General features: G+C 40.0%; 2 protein-coding genes across 4 annotated transcripts in view; one reads left to right on the top strand and one right to left on the bottom strand.

Moving 5' to 3' along the window:
- rrp9 (ribosomal RNA processing 9, U3 small nucleolar RNA binding protein) overlaps positions 1-13,035 on the bottom strand; it is a 15,806-nt gene extending 2,771 nt beyond the window's left edge. Inside the window, exons 1-12 of one of the 2 annotated variants that reach the window (XM_036560051.1) lie at positions 12,798-13,035; positions 11,966-12,051; positions 11,751-11,872; positions 9,954-10,021; positions 9,816-9,857; positions 8,512-8,638; positions 7,545-7,669; positions 5,965-6,057; positions 4,832-4,932; positions 4,072-4,206; positions 940-1,002; positions 97-251 (exon numbers count right to left, since the gene is read on the bottom strand). In XM_036560051.1, the coding sequence (XP_036415944.1) occupies positions 97-251; positions 940-1,002; positions 4,072-4,206; positions 4,832-4,932; positions 5,965-6,057; positions 7,545-7,669; positions 8,512-8,638; positions 9,816-9,857; positions 9,954-10,021; positions 11,751-11,872; positions 11,966-12,051; positions 12,798-12,878 (1,198 nt within the window). In that variant the 5' untranslated portion in view covers positions 12,879-13,035. The remainder of the gene's footprint in view (positions 1-96; positions 252-939; positions 1,003-4,071; positions 4,207-4,831; positions 4,933-5,964; positions 6,058-7,544; positions 7,670-8,511; positions 8,639-9,815; positions 9,858-9,953; positions 10,022-11,750; positions 11,873-11,965; positions 12,052-12,797) is intronic. The other variant, XM_036560052.1, reaches the window with a different exon arrangement.
- Positions 13,036-14,868: 1,833 nt separating this feature from the next.
- si:ch211-213o11.11 (probable G-protein coupled receptor) lies at positions 14,869-24,765 on the top strand. 2 transcript variants are annotated; one of them, XM_036559690.1, is made up of 3 exons: positions 14,869-15,329; positions 21,723-22,545; positions 24,070-24,765. In XM_036559690.1, exons 2-3 carry the CDS (start codon positions 21,826-21,828, stop codon positions 24,670-24,672), a joined length of 1,323 nt encoding a protein of 440 aa, XP_036415583.1. In that variant the 5' UTR covers positions 14,869-15,329; positions 21,723-21,825; the 3' UTR covers positions 24,673-24,765. The 2 variants fall into 2 exon arrangements, with proteins under 2 accessions (XP_036415583.1, XP_036415584.1); XM_036559691.1 differs by having other exon boundaries at positions 21,720-22,545.
- Positions 24,766-25,336: the final 571 nt, after the last annotated feature.

The raw sequence follows: 25,336 nt of genomic DNA, 5'->3' as shown, positions 1-25,336 counted from the left end.
GTGCTCGTTTGATTGGGTAATTTTAAAGTGTTTGCAAGCCTGTCGTGCGTTTGTGCGCGTGTGTGTGTGTGTGTGTGTGCGCGTGTGTGCGTGCACCTGAGGCACCTGAGGCCACGGTGTCGGAGTTGTGCAGTGCTGCCACTGATGACACCCAGTTGGGCTCTTCCAGCCCGGCGCTGCCATGGAGACCATGGGCCTGCTTCACCTTGCTCACCGGCCTCTTCTTGTTCACAGACCAGATGCACACACAGCTACACAAACACAGACGGAGTCATACAGACTTCTGTTAACCACAACAACAGCTTTTAAAATGTAAAGTATAGAGAATAATTCCACTACAGTGATACGGCTAAAAATATAATGCTAACTGGAAGCTCAAACTTTCATTCACTGTTTGCCTTGTTTAAGAACCACAGACAGCCTTTAAACGGCCCATACAGCAGAAAACTCAATTTTCACTTTTTCTGAAATGAAATAGTTTGATGTAGTACATCAAAATACTGTCCACTGCCTAGTTTATAGTCTACAGTACAGCCTATAGACACCTATAGTCAACAGTCCATACATGGAAACTAAGCTGCCCGGTTTTAATTCATTCTATCTGTGATGCCATAAAACCATTCACATACATCCACTAATCCAGCTGAAGTTATAAGGAGCGTTTCAGCCAGGACTGCTTTCTGAATGACGCGCAATACAGGGCAGCCATTTACATATATCAGTCTTAAAGGCACAGCAACAAAAACAGTCTGTTTAATTCTAAATAATTACAATGTAAAGCTGAATTATGACTGTTTGAGCACAATCATGACATCAGTGAGAAAAATAAAGATATTAGATAACTGTAGTACATGGGCCATTTAAAAGTGTTCAGAGACAAGAACTACAGTTAAAGTGCTACATAAACTTCAACTGAAATCAATGAATTTGACTTCATACCCGTCGTCACCACCTGAAACCATGTGTTCTTCGTTTATGAGCTGAATACAATCGATGGAGCCCCTTTAGATACAGACAGAGAGAGAAAAGAGCAAAGGGGGGGAAATAAACAGAAATACATGTAGTCACTTCGTTTTAAATCACAGGACGATCTGACCGAACGAGAGTCAATCTTAGCCTTCCGATCGGGCTCTGGAGTGATCAGAGATCCTCTGATATTTTCAAACCTGTTTGACTTTTACGATTTGAAACGTTCACAGGTCCGGTAGTGCAAGAGGGTCAGCGAGGTAACTGAATGAGTAATTCGGACAACAGCCAATGAGAGCTGAGAAAAACGCTGAAGAGATACAAGCATGCATTCTACTACGCGAGCAGCCAAGACTGAGGAGCTGCTTATTGAGTTCAGAGCAAAATCAATACTCTCTTTACAATTTCAGTTCAGCAGCCAGTTTGTGGCCAAATATTTCTCCAGTTCTGACTGTGACACCTGCGTTTCAACCCCATATTCATCCCCAGTTTGCATGTTCGCTAGGTTTCTTGCGCATGCATGAAAACACAAGCAGGTCCAGTTTAGTTTAGCTTTGTTTGTATCAAATGATAGCATGCGGGTTCTGGGGTTCTGAGTGCTTTTTGTAGCAGAAACGTATGGTGCGTGTTGTGCTCTCTCCTGTGCCTCACTGTTTGGTGTACATGTCCTCACAACAAAACAGAAGAAATGCTGTTAAAGACAGACATCAAGAGTGCGATGCTCTCAGTTTTTGAAATCTGTTTAAAAAGCTGTGTAAAGGGCTCCCAAGTGGCACAACTGTGTAAGCGTTGGCTCTATTATCAGGAGATCTGTGGCCGGGAGTCCTAGAGAACACATTTGGCCTGGTTCTCTGGGTGGGTAGTATTCCCCCGCAGCGCAGGGAGCGTGTTCGGCTGTCCAATGACGTTGCGTGAGCGGCACTTCAAAAAGATGCGGTGACGCTTCACAGGTCTCGGAGGACGCCTGTGCTAGCCTTCGCCCTCCTAGCGCTGGTGGTATCATGTGACTGGGGGAGTCTTAACTAGTGAGTTGGAATTGAATACGACTAATTTGGGAAGAAAACTGGGGAAAAATTAAAAAATAAAAAGTTGTGTAAAGTACACCTGATGTGTAAATGTCTGTCAACCAATTTTTGTGAATTAAGAATGATTAGATTTGATGCACTAAACAGTGCTTTGATTCAGTGCTTCGAATTAGCGATTCAAGCACCTTTAACAATTACTACAATGAACCGTTTTACATCAAACCACTCTCAATTACTTTGTATACATCTCACTGAATTATGCTGACATGTTGAAACTTTAAGTTCCACCGATTTAAGACAAAGCAGATGAGATGGTAGCAGCATCACTACAACCAGCAAAGCCATTTGTTTAACTACATTTGCTAGAAGTAGAGTGTTACCACATCAAGTAGCTTTCCAGAAGTATTTTATTGACCAATGACCACAGCAGCATTGATAAACATAACATGCTTTAATTTCCCTGAACTACAAACACACATTTTAGTCAAACAAGTCATGTATTCTGTGTTGTTTACTTGGAACCGACCCTTCGCTAAGACCCTTATTCATTAGTTACATCTGACCAGCTTTCAAGCCCAGCATATCAACAACAGAGTTCTCATTTCACTCAATATTCATAATCATTTAGGATCAATGCTTTCAAATATACATTTGATGACTACATACATAATACTGTGATCTCTGAGCTTCACAGCACTAAAAAGACAAAGATTCACAAAGTCTCATCAAACAGCAATCCATGTAAATCAGTGGCTCACAGGCCTGGTCCTAGAGCACCCAGCGTTGTGCACACTTTCCTGCTCAAACAGCTCAGGAAGGGCTTATTAACTAGCCAATTAGTTGGATCAGGTGTATGGAGATCATATGCAGAGCCTCCAGGACAAGAGCGGAGAGCCACTGATGTAGATGAGATGGAAATGAAAGCGCAGCATTGCTTCTGTATCTGCAGGGTGAACGTCTGATTATATGAATTTTAAGTAAAACATTTAGACGAACTGTTAAACTGGCAGGTCATTACAATTTTAATTAGCATCATCAATCATGAAGCCTCTTCAGCTACTTTTGCCACATAGCTAAAGGGGAGATTTAATGTAGTTAAAGTGGAACAGACACACTGTCAAATGGTCTTGATCAATTTTCAACCCTCGAAATAAACACAAATCATGACATTATGCACTAGACTCTCAGAGATATTGCACTGTTTGATCCCAGAACCTTTAAAGCTTAATTCCTACATCTCCCAGAGTTCAGCTGAGGGGGGTGTGGCTCTATAAGCACAGCACAGGCATGGCCACACCCTCTTATCTACAGCTATTTCCTTAGCTATGCTAACTTTAATAAAGATCTAGTTCAGTCGGTCAATTCACATTCTGGCATGCTGTTGAGGGATAAGCAGGAATACGCCACACTGCTGCTGCTGTAAGTGACAAAAACGGTCATTTGAACTGAGAAACACTTGCGTGTATTTTAAAACACTTCAAGCCGAAGGATTTCATGAAGGATGTTTGGATTTTTGAACCGGCATCAAATCCGGACTGAAAAGGCTGGGCTTCTGAATCAGTGAACTCAGGATTTCTGTGGACACTCGACAGAAACAGAAAACCAGAGCTTGCTTTGTAATTTTTCATTCATAAGCCGACCTCCTAGACACCAGTGTGTGCTTTTTGTGCTGTAGCCACAATGCTCTCTCTTCCATCACATCCAGTGTGAAGTCATATTGTTTTCTGGTCATTCCACATTCCCTGTTGGTAAGACTGGACGGTTACAGATAAACTGAGTGACTAGGGAGTATATTGTTGGTCATTTCTGGAAGATGAGTCCTGACTCTCAATACATGACCAAAGACATCCCTGGTCTGTTTTTTCTCCCCTTTTTTTTCTCTTAAACGACTTTGACAGTAAAAAAATGTCTTTCAAACCTCTGGCATGACGCAGCACCTTCTTATGTTTAAAAACAGCCAAATGTGACAGTTCTGCCAGAATATCTAGTACCTTAGCTAGCTAGTTATTTTATCTAACTTGACCAACAATGGATGGGAGGATGAGAAGTGATGGGAAATAAGGAGAGAGGAGAGACTCACTCATGACCGTGAAAGACGAGCTGGGACTCCTCTGCGATTTTCCACACTCTGATCGTTCTGTCCCGCCCCCCGGCCGTCACACACCGCTCACGGCCCAGGCAGTCCAGACCTGTGATCACATCCTGATGGCCAAACCTAAAGAGAGACAAGCACGTGTACACATGTATAACAGATTCACACAAAAGAAGCTCCATGCAATGAGATTATAGTTTGTTTTAGCTATAATCCTAAACCAGAGAAATCCCGGCATCAAGACAATATCAGCAGAAAATACTGGTTTGGATATCGGAGGGAAAAATGAATGAATCTGATCCAACCTTGTAAGAAATTAACCCTGAAATTGCACTTATTCACTGTGTGACTTCATCTTGTGAGCTATGCATTTGATCCTGTGGAGTGTTTAGTCAGACCATGAACACCTACTTTTAGATGTTCATCTCATTTTAGCACAGCTCATTTTAAGGTTTAGTAGATTTTAGATGCCAAGCACCTCAGGGACCTGGCTTGTAAATCACTCACTCACTCTCGTTTATCAAGGCTGAAAACTCTTCCAAAGGGGCAGCTACTGGCACTCAAAGAGCTTCTGGTGCTTTATAAAAACAGTGCTTTGCATTAATGACCTGGTGCGTCTTTGCTAAAAGCTAAAATATCAGATTGGTGTCAGTCGACACTCAGGATTTTGATATAGGAATCGGTACTAGAAAAGAAACTGCCATTTCAAACCCAAGCCCTGATGCTCAGGCTGAGGATCTGTACTCACAGAGTTTCTACATAAGCGTTCTCATCCACATTCCACACTTTGACCGAGCGGTCATGGGAGGCACTGTACAGGTCATGTGTTCCTCTCCTGAAGGCCAAACCCTGAAAGATGAACAAATACAACCACAAATACAATGATGTAGTATAAATACAATTAAGCATGCGCTGAAGAGTTTTACATCATCTAAACCGCTTATTCTTCTGGGTCACGGTGGGGTGCTGGAGCCTATCCCAGCTGTCATTGGGCGGAAGGCAGGATACATGTATGTATGTATGCATGTATGAAAATTTTTAGCTTAAAATAATTAAAAAGGCAATTTGGGTTCTTGGCCAAAAGAGAAAAAACAGTGAAAATGTTGACTGAAAAAAAGTGTCAAATCTATAACTTTATAAATAATTTTAATGATACTAAAAATGAGAAATACTAAAAAAATGAGACCCAGACGTGTTGAAACAGTCTGAGTTGCAACAGATCAACAGTGAAAGCATCAGCCGCATGGAACTATTTCACTGTTTCTACGAGGGACATCAGACATGAGGTTTAATCGCTGTTCAAATGAAGTATCAACCTCTCCACTACAGGTTTGATAACACTTGAAAACTGCTTGATATGCAAAATACAGAACAACAGAAGCAAAAAGGAAAGTCCCTGTAAGAATGTCAACACCAATCATATCCTTAGTTTTTAAAATTACAAAAACTAACAGCAGCGCCAAAGTGCAAAGTATAGCTAAAAAATGCTAAAATGCACTGCCTTGGATGACCAAGGTGATACTCTATAGGCACGTACTGTAGTCTACACACTATACACGTTTATTTTCTCTAAACTGTTGTTCTTCGTCAGTTTTTTTTTCAGCCAAGCGTGCCCTGCCTGTCAGTTTCAGCCAAGAATTTTCATTTCAGTGCAGTGGAATCACAATAATATAACACAAAACGCAAATGGACAAACATAGTTCAGAGAAATGACAGTGGAATTACAGTTAGTAAGTAGTTAGTAGTAACATCTCAGTGTACAAACAAACAAGGAAATGAAATGAAATTTGTCAAAGCTAGAAAATTAAAATGAATGAATCACCAACAGAAACAGCTAAAGAGAGAAACAATGTCTTTCACAACAGAACAGACTCTCCTCACCGATACAGCATCTCTGTGTCCTGTGAACTTGTAGAGAAATTTACATGTAGCTGCTTCCCAAATCATGATCAGCTTGTTCATATCTCCCGTCGCCTGTGAAAGACAAATCCAGCGTTTAAACTCAGCACCGTAATGTGGCTCTAAGACACAATCAGAAAGAACTCAAGTGGAGGAGGCAGTGAAGGCTATAAGACAACAAGTGATGAGACGAACCAGGTTCATGTTCGCCTTTAAAATGGCTCAGTTGTGTACACTATGTGGCCAAAAGTTTGTGGACACCCCTCCTAATCATTGGGTTTAGGTGTTTCAGCTTTGCCTATTGCTAACAGGAGTGTAAAATACAGCACTTGCTAGCCAACTGTTGCTAAAACACTGTTAAAACAGCTGCATGTAAAATGTACCTGAACAGTTATTAAACACTTAGCAGTAAGAGAAACAGTGTTAGAGCAGCATTAACTATGAAAATAAGGGTATCAAGACAGCATAATATGGGGTTTTCAAAACATCAAATCAGGTCCAACAACACTACAGGTATCAGTTTAGAGTTAGTTACAATATACATAGATTTAAAAGCGCCATCAAGTCAATTTCCACTCCTGCTGACCAGATCGACAGCATTTGTCCAGAACATCCCACTTTCTGTTTGGGTTTCAGGCTTATTAATGATTTGTTTATGATTCCTCTGATTGTATTTATTCCTGTTGTTTCTGGCCCTCCTCTTTCTCTTTTACCTTCAACTGTCAAATGTCTATTCCAGCAAACTGGTTCTTCTCATATGTTTAAAAATTTAGCTTTAGTTTGGTTATCTGGGCTTCAGTGAGGGGGGTGTTTGATTTGGAAAACAATGTATATCACTGTTGTCGGAAGAAAACCTTGTGTCTCCAAAATGGTATCTTTACAGGAGAAGGAAAAAACATGCTTTGATTTTAATGTAAGTCAATGGAACCAGAATTTATTCCAAGTCATTTTGGGCCGTTTGTTTTAGTCCATTCATCATGAAATTTACACACAATGTGAAGGACAACAGGCACTTTCAGATGACAAAACCTGAAAAACGACGACAATGGAGATATGTTTATTTTCTTCACCATCCAAGGTTCTCTCAAGAGTCTTTCCCAGCACAAGTTCAAAGGCCTTCATATTTTTCCTGTCTTGTTCTTTACATCCTTAAAGACCAGAGCCTGGAAAATTCTGAAATTCATAGAGGAAAATCATAATATTTGAATACTGCAATCTGTGTCTATCTTCACTGCTGAATCCTTTGTTGTCAATAACCGATCCAGTTAGGCAAAAGCAGCCCATCACGTCCACATCTTCACCATCATAACCTTCATTTTCTTCATACTGAGCTGAAGTCCCATCTTTCCACCTTCCTTACAAGGATCTTCGGGTGTTTTGTCGTCCAGATACTGAAGGCTGCTGATGTTGAGGTTGTTCTAACACCTTCATACTCAACATTACATGGCTAGGATTAGGATTGAGGGCAAAAAACTTCAGGACATCCCTATAGATTACATGGAAGGCATCCAGACCAGAACGAGGCTCATTTTCACGCTTCTGCATAAACCGCTTTCCCTCACCAGGTATTTTCCGTCTGAAGAGATGGCCATGCAGAGGATGTGTGCTGTGTGGCCGACGTGCCGATCCTCCGTTCCCTTCCTTCCACCTGCAATCTTCTGCACCTTCTTCCCACTCTCCACCTCCCCTGCACACAAACACATTAAAACAAACACTGTAACCTCTACCCACGTGAGCAGAGGTCAGCAACCCAAATGTTAAGAAGAGCCATTTTATCCTTTCAATAAAAATCAAACCACCTTGGGAGCCACAACATTTCATGTCCATTTCACCATCTTGGCTGTAAATCTGTCTCAGTGTAAGCTAATGTCCTAGTATAGGCTAAAAAATATAACAAACAAAAACTCAGACTTACTTTGCTCTGCCTTAAGCTTTAGCTCAGCTATAGCCGCTTTTCTCACATCTCCAGCAGGAAACTTTGCCGCTAAAGTAGCTAAAATACTTTCTTGTAAAACGTCTCTCAATGTTCGACATTTTACGAGGCTGAAGTCACTTCTCATTCGCCAGCTTCCTGTACGAATTTTCCCGCTTCCATCTTACATGGTGCCTGTAACTGCTGCACTACGTAAGGCGGAACGAGAAAATTCGTACAAGAAGCTGGTGAATGAGAAGATGAATTCAGCTCCATGACTTTTTAGTGTTTGACAGTTTCTCGTTGCAGATTAAACGTATCAGGAAACCAGCTGGAGTGATTATAAATGCAAATTATCGATGTTATACTTGCAGTACAGCACAATGAAATTGTGAGCTGGGGTCAGCCATGATATAGAACCCCTGGAGCAGAGAGGATGAAGTGCCTTGCTCAAGGGCCCAACAGCAACTTGGGGGACCCGGGAATTGAACCCACAGGCCTGTAATCAATCGGCAGAGCTCTAACCACTAAGCCGACACTACCATAAGCTTATGACTAAATTAAAAAATATAACCTGGCACAAATATGACACGTTCTGAAGCTCATACGACACTCACATTTGATGATGGAGCAGTCTTTAGACGCGGAGAAGATGTATTTCTCATCTGGGGTGATGACCAGGCACGTGACGGACAGTTTGTGTCCTCTCAACAGCCTGATTTCTGCAGGATCCGGGGCTACAAGCTGGACACAAGGAGAACATAGAAACATTATGATGCATCCCTGCACCAGAGGCCTGTCTCATTAAGCACGTTCAGCTTCTACAGGGTTCCTGACTCAGCGTCAGCTTCACAAAAGCTAACAAATGCAGCCAAGCTTAATACTAAATAATTGACCCAGGATTAGATGCTAAAGCTGTTTCTAATCCTCACGCATGCAAACGTGAAACCATGTTTTTGACAAACAGTGAATCTCGTGAAACACGAGGAGTCGAGCAGCTTATGTAAGGAACGTAAGAATGAAAGGAATGTAAATATGTAGAACAGTGGGGTTTAACAATACACAAAATTATACGTCTTGCTATGATACATTTGTCAAATACAGCCAAATTAAGGAGTATCTGAATACACACTATGTACCATGAGCAATAGGGGTGCAACAATATACATATTCTCATATTTTATATTAATTAATGACTTTCGAGTCTGTATTCAGACTCAATTTGACCTTTTGATATTTTATGTATTCAAAGTATCTACATTCTACACTCTATAGAACTAGTTCTCAAATAACAACAATAATAATAATAATAACAATAATAATAACAACAACAACAGCAATAATCAATTTAATTTATATAGCACACTTTTCCTGACAATGTTAACTCAACAGAAAAATGAACCAAAACATAAAAACATGTCTAAAAAGAGTCTTAAGGTTCTACTGATCCTGAATTTCTTATAGAAAAAAATAGAAAAAAAACCAAAATCTCATCTAAAACTCATCTAAAATTAAAAGTCTTAAGATTCTTCTTAAAAGATCCAGAGATTCTTTGTGTAGTATTGTTTGTTTCCTCAGCTATAAAGGAATATTTTCCATGTGAGTGACTGCAAGTTCACGAAAATATGTGACTCGAAATGAACCAGAGGGGTCCACTTCCATCAGAAGGCTGCTCCTGATTGGTCAAAAAACTTGGTCTGATAGCTGTATATGATCCCAGATCCCAAATCCCAAACAACCCTGCCTTGGAGCACGTTAGGCATGCGCTATACACCAACATGGTGACAGAGCGCACTAAAAAGTGATCCAAAGTAAGCTTGAAGTTAACTCCCTCAGCAAGAAACCCTGCTTTGTGAGGCAGGGCAGTGCCTCGAGGACACAGTAAAGCTCAGAGGAAACGAACATCAGAAACTTCACTCACCTCTTTAGCTATCAGCCTCTGCAGCTTGCCTTTCTGCTCCAGCTGTTCGGAAGCACAGAAGTTAAAAAAGTTATAACATGGTTATAAAGCTGAGCAGAAGTATGTAAAAATACAAAACAACAGCTCATGATGTCGTACCACATCCTCCTGTAATCGTCCAGCAATCAGGTCTGACTCGAACTCCTCAGCCTCTGCCTTTTTCTCCTCTGCATCCAAAACACACACATTCAGCTTTAAAAGCATACTTAACAAAACCTGCAAGGCCGTAAGTGAGTGTGTTTACATGCACTTTATAACCTGACAACAGCAGAAAATCAGACTGTCATTAATCCAATCAACACATTCACATGCATTTGAGTAATCAGATAGTAGGGAAACTCCAGGTCTACATGAGTCAGACAGTAATCAGATTTCTGCTTTGTAACCAGCCAATAAATTCACAGAAGGAGACGTGACGTAAACGTAATGTAAAACTCAAACTTCATACCTTTTTTTTAAAAACATTGTGCTACTGAAATTATGAACATACATCATCTAGAAGATGAAAAATATTTAAATCCTTCATTTTGTTAAGCATGCAGTTGGTTTCAGCGTCGCTCCAAAAGCACTTCACTTATTTCCTTGACCGCCGCCTTTTCGCTCATGCGCAGACTGAGAAATCCGAAAGAAATCAGAGTAAGAGTTTACGTGCTCTGAGAAATCTGATTACTGAGCTTAAATCCAGCTCTCTTTGTCGGATTTCTTAATCAGATTTCTAGACCTTACTCCGATCTTAGAAATCGGAGTATGCTGCTTACATGACCATTTGAATAATCAGATAACTGCAGAAATTATTAATTATTGAGCGCATGTAAACACACTCAGTGTCACAGAAAACATTGTTTTCACCTGGGCAGTCACTGTTATAGTCCGACAGATGCCAACTTTTTGTCACAGATATGGATGTCATTTTTAAGGGACTAAAAATGATAAAATTGGTCAATATAAATGTTTACTTATATTTTAGATTTGAATCAATATAGTTTTGCAATCCTGGTTTCTGTTTATTGCCTCTTATTTTTCATTAGTAAAACTCACAAGAAGTGCAGTTTGTTATGAAAAATTCCTCACGGTAAAGGTTAGTTTAGCCTTTTTATTATTATAAATGTGTTTTGAGCTCAAATTCATTAATTCAACCTGTATTATTGTCACCTGTTTAAACAGGTGGCGACTCAAAGGAGGTTGTCTAAGGTTTCATCCCCTCATCAGGAGGTTATGGGTTCAAATTTATTGTTTTTGTTTTGGCAGATCGGAGTTGCAGTTTCACAATGTAAATGACATGAGCCAGTTCACCCGCGCTGTACTTGAATGCTGTTAATACATCCGAACCAAAATATTACATCATAATTCTGCACGGCTCACTGTGCTAAATAACCAGTTGTCTATAACCTCCAATGTAGCACTTTGATTCATGCCATTTAAACAGGCGACTGATTTAAAACTGAAACATTTGAAATGTCACTGTGCCTCACTGAAGAGCAAATAACGTTAATACTGCAAGTTAGGCCAACACAAAACAGCCCAAAAAGGCCAATTGGGCTGTAAAGAAAACAGAATCAGCCATAAAAATGTACTATCGGTGCATCTCTACTGATAATTTTCACTGTTACCGAATAAAAACACAGGCAATAAAAACAGACTTAAATGAGCAAAAACAGATCAACAACCTAACAAAATATTTTACTGGAAAAGATTTTAAAAAATGCATCATCATCATACAAACAGCTACCTAATCACTGCCCATTCACTGAAAAAGTCACTGCTAATGAATTATTGTTTATATGTATAGTTTAAGCGTTTAATTGTGACAGCCCTACTTTTCACACTGATCTCAGATCAGCCTGAGCTAAACCCAATCATCAATCATTGTGGTTGCCAATCAGAATAAACACTCACCCTCCTCTCGCAGCTGCTCCAGGTAAAGTTTGGCCAGTCGCAGCTTCTTCTCCTGAGGCGTCTCCTCGATCTCCTCATCCACCTCCTCGTTTCCTTTCCGTTTCCTGTTCGGTCCATCATCGCTGCTCATAGACAGAGGGGTACAGATGCAGTGTCACCTTATAGCTACCAGAGACCACCCAAACTGGAGAAAAGGGGCTCATTCACATGCTTACCCTTCGTTTTCTGACTCGCTGGATATTTCCTCATTCAGTCGTTTGTTGAAGCTTTTTGAACGTCCTTTTCCACCGATGTTATCACCCTATAAGTACCAAAGGCAAAGAGCATCAGTAAGTGCACTTAAGAGCTAAAACACATCAAAGAGCATTTCAAACTCCTGAATAATTCAGTCCTTCAGATGTAAGCGGAGACATTCAGAGTGGTTTGATGTGAAGTGGTTTATCGAAGAGACTCTTCACAATTTCTTTACGGTGGTGTTGATGATAACCACAATGTCTACAACACAAATACAGCCATATTATTTACTATCCAAACCACCAGTGAACCTACATGTGTCTTCTGAGTTTATATACGTCATGCTGATGATGGTAAAATAGTGGGCAATCTGAAAAGAGAGTTTTAGGGGGACTATTTTGCCTTAGAACACCCTAACAGTTACACATATCCCTCCATGAATAGCTGAAAATAAACTGATTAAAATATCCTTCAGGCATCAGTCACTGTATTCATAAGCATGTCATGTAATAATTTTCTGTGAGGGAGCTTTTAGAGGTGGCTGTCTGGTTCCTATCACCACCATTGTCAACAATTTCGAGTCTGTAAGTTTCTCTGGAACAGAGCATTTCCCACCAAACCACTCTGAACGACTTTGTTGACGTGTTAACCATTTAGTGAAGCTGGAATTCTGAGCACTCGGTGGAGTTCCCCTTTACTGCGTTAGCCTGGGCTGGATTAACAGCTGTAACTTAGTGTCAGTGCAGTAAAACGAGGGGAATAAAAGTGTTCAAGTGTTTGTAGTAAAGGCTGAAATTCGCAGATAACTCTCACCTTTCGCTTCTGACCGGCAGTCCTGTCTCCTTTACCCGGAGCCGCCGAGGCTGATTTCTTCTTAATGAAGAAAGACGACATGATGAACCGCAGCGCACAGTTCACTTCTGTTCTTCACTAAATATATATTTTATTCTCTATTCGACTCGTTTAGTTCAATATTTTAAACCCACATGGGGGACTTGCACATGTAGCTTCCCCACTTTCTTCGTGCTCGCTGTTATAAGTATAAGTTGTCTCACTATCGCCCCCTGCAGCAGCGGAGAGTCGCTTCCCTCCCCTGAACAGCCTAAACAGCGTTTAAAGGGGAATTCCACCCATTTTTCAAAATTTCAGCATAATTCATTAGTTAAGACGTGAAAGTCAAGTGGTTTGGTGTGAAATTATTAAGTGTAGAGACTCAGTGGTGATGATAGGAACCAGGGGTTACAATGACTACAACACAAATACCATTTTATTTACTATCCAAAAAAAAAAAATGTTTTCTTTGGGGACTATTTTGCCTCACAATGCCCTGCATGTCACAAATAAATAAAAATAATTGGATCAACAAGATGTTTTAGGACAAAAAACATTATTGCAAAACTATTTTAAAACAATGTCTCAGGCGTCAGGCAGCGTATTCATCATCATTTCATGTGATACCTTTCTGTGAGGGAGCTTTTAGAGGTGGACGTCTGGTTCCTATCACCACCACTAGTTTCTCTAGAACGGAGCATTTCACACCAAAAAACTCAGAATGACTTTGTTTACATCTTAATCATTTAGACAGCAGCCTGACTGGGAGAGCATCAGACTGGACAATGTGTGCCTGTCACTGCCCCACACTGAGTGAGAGTGCGTGTATAAAGCACTTTGTGGGGACCAAAAATGTCCCCGGGTGACTGAAAGAGTTTTAGTTTTATATTATTTGATAAATACTCAGAACAATATATAATATTAATAAAATTACTGTGCAAAAGTCAGAAACCAGCCTTCATTGAATGTAATTTCTAGTTACAAATGATGCATTTTTGTCAGTTTCTCAAAGAAATCTGCAGACACACCTCCAAAGTTCAGTCTTAGAAGCTGGTTTTGCATTTTCTGCTCCTCACAATCTGAGTAATCTTAACACATTCAGTGATGTTCACATTCAGTCCACTGTTCTGAGAACATCAGCAGCTTCTTTGTTTATTAAGTGACGTGTGACTTATTTTCCTTTGTCTTTCTTATATCAGGCATGTCAAACCAGGGACCTTCTGGGCCAAAGTGCTGCGGAGATCAGCATTTACACTCATCTAATGCTCTGAATTCAGTTCATGAAGGCCTTGATCATTAGCTGATGCGCTGAATCAGGTGTGTTTAATGAGGCAGTGTGCTGAAGTCTGCAGTGCTTTGGCCCGCAAGGACTGGAGCCTGACACATGTATCTTGGATATATATATACATAATATGTTCCAAGTATCTAAATGTTATGTTTGTCATAAAATATTAAATTGTATTATACATTTAAAAGAGTTTAATCCATGTTTTCAACAATCTAAAAATTAATTGCAGATAAAGGTTGTAATATTTCAATCAACAGTTATTGCTGTATATAAAGTAACAAAAAATAAAAAAATTTGAGAGTCAGTATATACCAGTATATATTATGATGAGACTGTATACATGTAAAGAATATAGCTGTTTAAAAAAAATATATTTTTTTTTACAGTCATTATTATTATTGTTATTGTTGTTGTTGCTGTTGTTGTTGTTATCACTACTACTACTACTATGTTACCATTATCGTCATTACATATAAAACTCAGTAGACACGTGTAGGTTCACTGGTCATTTTGCATAGTAAAAAGTCTATATTTGTGTCGTAGTCATGGTGACCCCTATCACCCTCCTATCACCACCACTGTAAAGAAATCTGAGTCAGTAAGTTTCTCTACAGTAAACTGTCTCAGATCAAACCCCTCTGAATGACTTTGTTTATATCTCAACCACTGAACTATCCACGAATTTTGAAAATTAATTGAAGAACCCCTTTAGGACAAACTCATACAGAAAGAACAAACACCCCACAAACGCAGAAATACAAACCAGTGAGAGAGAGTGTGAGTGGGCGGGGTTTAGAGAGGGCATCTTCTCTTGCTCACATGAATATGTGATTGACTGTTGCCATGGGTTACTTGCACCCCCACCACACACCCGGGCCAGCTGTTCTCTCCCTCTCCCTCTCCCTCTCTCTTTCTCTCTCTCTCTCTCTCTCTCTCTCTCTCGTCCCACTCCAGCAGCAGAGCATCTCTGCTGCCGCTCACCTGCTGCATCTAACCCACTGCTCTTTCCTGAGGGGTGATAAACGCAGAGATAACAGTGATAAACAGCCGCTGTTGAATCTCCACACAGATCTATGTGTCTGAAACCAAAAACATCTCAGCGGTCAGCAGGATAGAGCTGGATAACACAGATGCACATCTGGCCATAAGACGCTTTCACAGGGATTGGAGATTTGGGACTTTCACTGACAACCCAGTTCACCTCTGTCCCCCGAGCTGGACACCAGGTAAGAGTTATTCAAAAATTCACTATTATTTTATTCTCATATTTATTAGTGCAGTTTCCAGAGTGCATATGACTCTGCGCCGACTTTGTGATGTACAGAGTTTGCTTTATTTAAATATATATATAAATGACATATATATATATATATATATATATATATATATATATATATATATATATATATGTCATTTGTATATATTTGCAAAATGTCTTTTTTAACTTTTTTACTGTTACTATTTTTCTGCATCATTTGAGCACAGCAGCTCTCCATCATGCTTAATTAAATTAATGGAATAAATCAATGGAAGTCCAACATTACTAGGAAAAAAATCATTATATTGAATCATAAAAGTAAATGAAAAGTAAAGTTACCATTTTTGCAACGATGTGAATAACATATTACATTGATATAATTAATGCCAAAAGTAAGTAAACTGAGAGGTAAAGTAGTGTTGATGTTTTATTTATGTGGAAATTATGCACAGATCTGAATCCAGTTATTGAATCCTGTTTTTTTTTTCCATGTGCACTTTTAAAGGAATACCTTCAGCAGCTGCCCATAGGCTTCTATTACAAGCGTGTTTTGAGAAAACACGTTTTCTGTTCTTTTCTAAGTTTGGGGAAACGTGTCGGAGTTAGTGTCTGTGGTAATCGACCGAGTGCTACAGATAAAGCATATATAGATATGGTTGAAAAATGTTGGAATATTCCTTTAAGAGCATAATATTTTATACTTAATTGAAATTCATTTTAAATATAGCCCTGGTAAAGTTGTCTCGCATTAATAATTTAATCATATCTTAAATTTCACTGTAGCAGAGATGTTGTCAGTGTCATGTCAAAACCTCCTATTTCAGAAATAGTAACTTTACAGAAGGAGGTAAAAATGTGCTTAACTTTGAGTGGAACTTAATGGGACATTTTTTTTCAAGTAATCTGTGGATCATTTCTTTTTGCTCTATTCTTCATGAAATTACTAACAATATGTAAATTACCACTGCTCTGCTTTGGTTGCCATGTATTGTGCCTCATTCAAAAAGCAGTCCAGGCTGAAACACTCCTTATAACTTCACTGTGAGTGGGCGGAGCTAAAATACAGTAGGTTTAATAGACCAAATCAGACTGTATGTAAACATAATGGTTTGCTTTACTTCTGAATGGAACTTGCATCCAGTTAGCATGAAAGCAGCTCAATTTACAGCACAATTTACAATAAATTCAAAGATAACAGACAAAGCGTTGGCAGTTACAGCACATCTTACTTTGTTTGAGTCTGTCCTGTCAAATGTACCCAAGTATGTAATACATTTTACTGACATTTTTCCCATTTTCCAGCTTCCTAATGCAAGTAGAGCTACTCCACAGCTAAAGCTAACAGATGTAGGCTAGCAAATTATTCACTCTTCTAGCTGATGATGAAGTTTTAAGCAGTGTTACATCAACAATAAGAGCCCCATAATGTAAACTAGAGCTTTGTAGAGAGTTTGCCATAAGGTGATGCTAGTGAAGAAGCTAACGCTATCAGCGTTTATGCTAATGGCCACAGGATTAGCATTTTCACTCATATTTTTAAAGTAAACAAAGAAAAATCGACATTCTGTTTGATTCTACACCTGATTTTGTGTAAAGGTAGACATTTGTGTGAGTTTGTGTGCAGAACAGTGCTGTCTCTAATTGTATATTAGCCAAAGAGAAGCTAACTAGCAAAGAAGGTAGCGAATTAGCCAAATTAGCTGTTTTAGAGTGACATAAAACGGTAAATCATTAGTTGTGGTTAATATGATGGTTCCAGCTTTCTGAGCATTTGGAAAATGAACTAGAACCGTAAGTTGGTTCATATTTGGGTCAGTTCTTGTTTTTGAATGTACAATGGAAAGTGAACCCTTTAAAAAATCTCTGCAGTAAGGTAAAGGTATGGCTGGTAAATGTCCATGATTATATAATAAAATTAACCACACAAAGTCATTAAGTTATTGATCAGTTTAATGTAACTTTATGTCAAATAAATATAGCAATCACACGTCAATATACAGTTTACATTCTCATTCACTTACTGGTAATATAAAGGTGTTTAATTGCCAACTAAGGACTGGCTAAATTGTCGTTAGCTTCAGCTGTAGCTAAGTGTTACCAAAGACAGAAGATCCTTCAGATTAAGAGATTAAAAGCCTGAAAACTGAAATAAACGTAAGCAAAATCCATTACAGTTGACATTGCGGCCTCAAACATTCTGCTGCTATCTCCAATGTTTTGTCTATTATATTTGAATTTACTATAAACTGAGCTGGTTCCATGATCACTGGACACAAATCTTGACGTTGATTATATTTGTGACTGAATACTTGTGGTGAATACTGAGGCTGATGGTGAGAATGTGTCTAATAAGGGAGTGGAGATCAGTTTCAGTCAAAGATTTCGTTCAATTGGATTGAATCATTTCCTAAAGAACCATAAACAAAGTGAATCACTGCGAGGTCAGCGGTTTAAGTAGAGGTGAAGAGTTTGTATGTTTGGTCAGGCAGTGGTGTTTACTCTCCGTCCTCATTAGGGACTCCGCTGGACACACAGCATGTTTCATTAACATCCATTAACCTCACACAAGCGCAGGTGTGTGTCATAATCCACACACACACACACACACACACACTGTTTACTCAGCGCTGAGCTTTCCGCTGTGTGTAATTCATGAGTGCAGTTTTGCGCACGTGAAATGACCTTTTTTCTCACCGCGATGGTTTGCTTCACTTATTATGGCTTTATTACTTTTATTATGGCTGCATTTACAACCTGTGTAGTATTATTCAGTATCTTCCCTTCATTACAGCATCCTCTCTTAAGGGGCCCATATGATAGAAAACCTAATTTTCTTCACTTTTTTAAGTCTGATGTAGTGTGTAAACATTGGTTCAGTCCTCAGTGTTTGCAGTCCATATGTGGAACTTAAACTGCAAAAACAGCTTGTTTTAAATTCATCATTTTTGTGATGTCACAAAAGCCAGTTCATTTACAAATCAGCAATAATTGACAAAAACAAATAACTTTCTTTAGATGGATAACGCTGCACTGCTACAACAGTGCTCTGGGCTAATTCTGAGTTATTTAACCAAGATATTGAAAAAACAGAAAGCTATCCCAGATAGCAAGAGGATAGTGGGCCACTGTTGGCCCTCTGACGGTAAAGCTGGCTGCCCACTGGCTTTTTGCTCAGCATTTTCCGGTTGGCCTACTGGTGGTTAAGCAGAGTGTTGGACAAAATGCCACTTTTAGTCACTCATTTTCCACTCACAGCCCAATTTACTTGTTTTGCTTCATTTCTTTCTTTCATTATCTTTTATAAATTAGTTTACTAAATAATTTTAACAGCAATATTATAAATAAAGCTGGTTATGCAGCTCTATCCAAACTAGTACCATGTCAACAAAATCTATTTATATGAGGCCTATTCATGTTTTTTCTCAATTGTTTGTGATACTTGTCACATTTTATTTTCCAAAATAAAAGGCTCTGGATTTAAAATATGTTTGAGAATTAGACTTTGTATGCAGGACAATAATCTGGATGGTCCGAGGGTGGCCCGAGGGTGGACCAGCAGCGGCATATGGTTAGCAGGGTGCCGACCTTATTGACTGATATATGCTCGCTATACTCCATCTTAGTCTTATAGATGTTCCAATATGTTATAAAAAAATAATTCTGTTATTAAGAGGAAATAAAAGTATTGATGTCACTACCAAGGACTGTTTTTATCATTTACCCAAAAATATAAATATACTTCATACTCCAGAACAGATCTGTGATGAATCAATGATTTTAAGAAATCAGGATGATCTTATATAACGGTCATAAACTCAAATAGCGCTGTGCCCTGTTTGCATTAATAACCATAACATGCCAAACTCAGTCCAGCACAGCAGATTACTGCACACACATGTAAAAACATGTCACATGGACACTGAGAGTAAATGGACACAGGATTCCGGGAAACTGGAGTGTGTTTTGCCAGCATTCTGTAAAGCTTGTCCAACCTCCTACTAAAGAACAGGTCTGTGGGCAGAGCATGAATAATTCATAAAGAAATTAAGTCATTTAATGTCAGCATATTTTCAGTCTGTAAGTCAAACATCCTGCTTAGTTCATTTTCCCATTTGTTCCTATGGACCAGGGGTGTCAAGCTGTGATCCCTCCAGGCCGCAGCTCTGCAGAGTTTATCATCCTTCCTCAGTAAACACCCCTGATTCAGCTCATCAGCTAATTAGCAAGGCTACCAGGAGTTGATCTTTGACCATGATTCAGTCTATGAGGTGTAGAGCACTATGGTGCCAAGTTTTACAGGACTCAAATGTGTACATCATTTCCACAAGAAAAAAAAAATTGTTACTGTTGGAACAAAGCCACTGTAAGAAATGATACCTCAGCAAATAAACATACCTTATGTCTAGTCAATGTATCTAATACTGCTCATTTTGAGGTGGTTATAAACTTATTATAAGATTATTTAACTTAAATTCCAAAAATTTCCAAAGGTTTTATTTTGACAGTGTTAATAAATAATTCAGTCTTTAGGTTTACCTTCTGGCAATAACTGTGTACAGTATGTTTTATTCATGATGTGCACATTTAAATCAAGCAGAAAGAACCCGCAGAGCCTTATGGGGCCTGTGGGTATCTGTGAAAAAAAAATTTGATTTTTTGTTATGTTTATTTAATATAGTCCTAATTATTTAGAATTACTCTGCAAATACTAAAGTAATACTCTTACTTCATTACCTTGTAGTTAGAAACAAACTATATTCTTGAAATCAGGATTTTCTTCTCTGTAGTAGATACAGCCGAGTGAGCTCTCTCATTGGTTAGGACTTCAGGAGCTGAACAGAAGGCCTTACGCATTAGTTTAACATGACTTTGACATAATTAGGAAATGTAAAACTGCTACACACAAGGTAAAACATTTGTAAAGGCTTGTACCTTAAAATGTCATTTATAAGCTTCAAACGTCTGTGTTTAATCTAGAATGGCCATATAATGTTCATGTGAATTGCCGTTAGCTTAGTGCTAATCTACTACAAGAAATCCCATAGGGGTGCTAACAAAAATTAGCATTATTAAACTAAAGAAAAAGAAGTACTAAACTGTCACTGGGGTGGTTCTCTTTATGTCACTGGGTGGTACTCTCAAGGGTACATCTTTTATTATTTTTAATAAATTTTTTTTTTTTTAATTTAAAAAATATGATTTTTATTTCCACTTTTTAAAAAATAATCTCTTCCTTCATCGCTTTGGCAACAGTTGTTAATTGCAATTTATGTCAATAAAGCTACTTAAAATTAAAAATTGACAAATTTACAGTAACAACTTTGATGAAGGATGATCTGGTGATTAAACTGTACTTTTACCTAGACAATCTCTTCTACTGTGTTTGAGTTATTACAGCGTATTTTATGCGTATGTTTTTACACTGAAGTGACGCTGTGTTTCTGTTGCATTGTCAGTGAGGAGCGATCGCTGACAGTCTGAAGCTCTGATTGTTGATTTAGAGGAGTGTGTGTGTGTGTGTGTGTGTGTGTGAGTGAAAGCGTGTGGGAGTATGTTTGTGTGTGAGCGCGTGGGTGGTGTGTGTGCGTGTGAGTGTTTGGTGGGGTGCAGGTGACAGTGACCTCACTGTAATGCTAATGCAGCTCACAACACAAAACCTCCCACAGCTGCAGCAAAACAAGCAGCCTCATTATATACTGCCCAATACAGAGAGAGAGCGAGAGAGAGAGAAACAGAAAAAGAGTGAGAGAGAAAGGCAGAGAGAGTGTGAGAGAGACAGAAAGAGATACAGAGAGTGAGAGAAAGAGAGTCAGAGAGAGAGGGAGGGATAGAGAGACATAGAGAGAGAGAAAGAGAGAGGGAGAGCGACAGAGAGAGAGAAGGGAAAGAGAGCAGAAAGAAAAAGGGAGAGAGAGACAGGAGAGAGAGAGAGAGCAGGGAAAGGGAGAGGGGGGGAGAGAATGAGGGAGAGACATAGACAGAGAGACAAAAAGAGAGGGAGGGAGAGAGAGAGACAGAGAGAGACAGTGAGAGAGAAGGAAAAGAGAGAGAGAGAGAGACAGAGAGAGAAAGAGGGAGAGAGGGAGGGAGAGAACATCATGAATAATTCTTACTGATCAAAACTCCCACTCTTAGTATCACAAGTACCAAACTCATAACTTCTCATCCATGCAAGACAAATATTAGATCAACGACTGACTGAGTGAGAAATATGTTGATTTTAAAATGAAGTATCTCATCTAGTATCTAAATCAAGTGTCTCTAACTCCTCAAAGTTTATGGCAAGTTCGAATGTAAAAAGATGAATGTTAGGACAGACTTGATAAGGACTCACATAACTGGTCCACGTTTTCATCAGCAGACCTGACCTGTCAGCTGCAGACTGAGGAATCAGTGCGCCCCCTGGTGGAGGATGGAGGAGACTGCGACCCTGACCCGTACTGTGAGGATCTGAGTGCTAAACGATGGAAGCGTCCGGATTGCCTCAGAGCACTGAACTCAACGAGGCGGAGCTCAACCACACGCTGGAGCATGGCCCTGGCCCCCACGTGCACCTTCCTCCCAGCATGCAGCTGGGCACCATGTCCAACCCTCAGTCCCGCCTGCGGGACCTGACCGGGCTGGTCGCCATGGTGACGCTGAACGCCTTGGCCCTCTTCGCCAATGCTGCAGTGCTGGCTGTAGTGCTGAAAGCTCCTCACCTGAGGAAGTTCAGCTTCGTGGGCCACCTGTGCGCCGTGGACCTGCTGTGCGCTGCCCTCCTCATGCCGCTGGCCATCGTGTGCGGCTCTCCGCTTTTCGCCGGTGTCATTTTCTCCGTCCTGGAGTGTCGCCTCTATGTCTTCCTCAACGCCTTCCTCATCTCGGCCTCCATCTTCACCGTGACGGTCATCAGCGTGGAGCGCTACTACTACATCGTGCACCCTATGCGCTATGAGGCCAAGATGACCCCACGGCTGGCCACCATTGCCATGGTGCTGGTCTGGGTGGCGGCCGCCCTCCTCGGGCTGGCCACCGTCTTTGGCTGGCCCGACTATGGCCAGCGGAGCTCCATCGCCGCTGTCCACTGCTCTCTGCACTGGAGCCACAGTGGCCACCGACGCGTCTTCTCCATCCTCTTCTGTGTGGTCTGCTTCTGTGTGCCGGCCGCTATCATCCTGGCCGTCTATGGAAACGTCTACAAGGTGCTGTTACAAACATATAGTGGACAAATACAATGTTCATACACATGGGAACCCTCTGAGCCTTCTCGGTCTAGAAGGCCTAATGATTAGGAATGATTAAACACATTCATTTTCATTTAATGTAATCATCATGTTTGTATTTAAACTCTGCAAATAGTGCATCAGTACTCTTAATTAATTATTAAGTTTTGGTCGGAAACAAAAGGGTTAAATTCTTAAAATGCCCAAAGTAAAACTGTCCAATCACGCTCTCCCATTGGTTAGGACTTGAGGAGCTGAACAGAAGGCCTTACACGTTAGATTAACCACCACCATTATTTGGAATTGACAATGGAGTCAACCGATCACGTTTTTGACTTACAGCAGGTGGGAAAAACACTCTAGGCCTTCTGGAAGCTCTAGATACATCACTGGCTGTGAATGCAAGCCATACTCTAGTTAGGTTCCAGTGAGTTGTTAGAAATGGAAGAGCCAGGGCTCTTTATTAAAAGTCACTGTAGAACCGCTGCGTACTAGGTAAAATGTATGTTAACATAACAAGCTTTAAACTAACATAGAATGTCTTTTACAATCTTCAAATGTTCATGTTTAATCTAGAACGACCAAAAATATTCATGTGAATTGCTGTTAGCTTAGCGCTATCACACTAATAGAATCTGATAGGGGCGCTATCAGAAATTAGCATTATCATAGAGGTGTTTTTTCTTATGTTTTGACAGAGTTTTGACTTTTATGGCTTGAACTGAAGGCCTAGCTCTATTAGTCACCACTACTTCACCACTAGGGAACTTCTTATAGAAATTGCGTCTCACAGTGGCAAGCTTTTCAGGAGTAAAGCAAAACTGATAAATGATTTTACAATGATTTGATTATTGTTATTCAAAATGTAATTTGAAATTCAAATTTCATCACAATTTGATTTGATACAACACCATATAAATGTTACTGGAGAGTCTATTTAAACAGTAGTGGAATACAACTAGAAAAGAACTAGAAGGGAAAGTTTGCGAACAAACAAAGTTGGCTTGACAAAGCCGTTGCTATGGAGCCCCAGGTGGTTGCTAGGCAACTGCTACGTTATTCCACGTGGTTGCTAAGGTGGTGCTAGGTCATTGCTACTGTATCCCAGGTAGTTGCTAAGATGTTGCTAAGCCATTTCCACAGTATCCCAAGTGGTTGCTAAGGTGTTGCTAAGCCATTGCTATGTCATCCCAGGTGGTTGCTAAGGTGTTGCTAAGCCATTGCCACTGCATCCTAAATGGTTGCCAAGGTGTTGCTAGGTTATTGCTCTGTTATCTCAGGTGGTTGCTAAGGTGTTGCTAAGCCATTGCTATGGTATCCCAAGTGGTTGCTAGTATGTGTGCACTGATGCATTTTAACATGTCTATTGTCTAATGTTAGCTTAACTGTTTATTTATTTATGTATTTCTGAATCAATTTGTCTGATGCTTGCTGGGGTCTATGGTGCAAGACGTTCTGTGACAACAGAGAATAAAGTATTATTTTATCCTCTCTTATCTTAAGGTGGCCCACATGGCAGCCCGGCAGAGGGGACCCCTGCCCAGCTGGGTGACAGCAACACCTCGACCAAAACGACGCTCCGACTCCGTCAACAGCCAGACCACCATCATCACCACCAGCTCAAGTGCCAGAAGGGGTGCCCATGCCCCCCGTCGGCCCAGGAGGGCGCTAGTGGGCGGCAAAGCAGCCCTCACCCTGGCCGTCATCGTGGGTCAGTTCGTCCTCTGCTGGCTGCCCTACTTTGCTTTCCACCTGCACCTGTCGCTGGGCTTTTCCCACAGCACTTCAGACGAGGCCGAGGGTCCTGTGACATGGCTGGCGTACTCCTCCTTCACTGTGAACCCGTTTTTTTATGGTTTGTTGAACCGGCAGATCAGGGAGGAGCTGTGTAAAATGATGTGTTGCTGCCGCTCTCCAGGCAGACCAGTGCGACCCCCCACAGCCTCCGGACATGAGCCTTCGGCCCACGAGGACTTTCTGCACTTCCTGAACCGGAGTAGCTCTGCAGATGGTACAAGGACCAGTTACCACACAGTGACCCCCAGAACCACACTGGACCAAACCGGCTTTAGGATACCAGGACAAATCCCTGAAGAAGTAACTTAGGCTGTGATTATACTCATTGAAATCTGAACTGTTCAAACTGGATTCAAATGTGAACTGTCCAAATCATATTTCCATTCTTGCAACATGGGCAAACTATTTTATTTAAGATCCCTGAAGAGGTCAGGGATAGATCACTGAAGAGGCCACATAGGCTGTGATTAGACCGAATCATACCTGAATTGATCAAATTTGATTAAAATCTAAAGATTTCTAAAGTCTTTCTAATCTGAAGATTTTAATCAAATCCAGATCTGAATCGTTCACATTGGTTTTAAATCTGAAGTATTCAAATCAGAATTAAATCTGAAGTGGTCAAATCAGAACTGAATCTGAAGTGTTTAGATCAGTTTTAAATCTCAAAAATTCAAAGTACATTCAAATCTGAAGTGTTCAAATCAATGTTCAAATCAGATTCAAATATGTGAATATAAGTGGTTAAATCAAATTAAAATCTGAATTGTTCAAATGTAAATCCCAAATATTTAAACTGGATTGAGATCTTAAATGTTCAAATCAGGTTCAAACCTAAACTGTTTCAAACTAGGTTAAATTCTGAAGCATTTCGATTGGTTTCTAATCTCAAATCTTCAAATCAAATTATAGTCTTAAATGTTAAAATCAGGTTCAAACCTAAAAATTTGTTTTTTCAAATCAGTTTCAAATG

The sequence above is a fragment of the Colossoma macropomum genome, unplaced genomic scaffold (genome assembly GCF_904425465.1).
Source record: "Colossoma macropomum unplaced genomic scaffold, Colossoma_macropomum, whole genome shotgun sequence".
NCBI classification, from domain to species: domain Eukaryota; kingdom Metazoa; phylum Chordata; class Actinopteri; order Characiformes; family Serrasalmidae; genus Colossoma; species Colossoma macropomum.
Note: the sequence above shows the minus strand (reverse complement) of the source record. Positions and strands in the feature narration are given on the sequence as shown.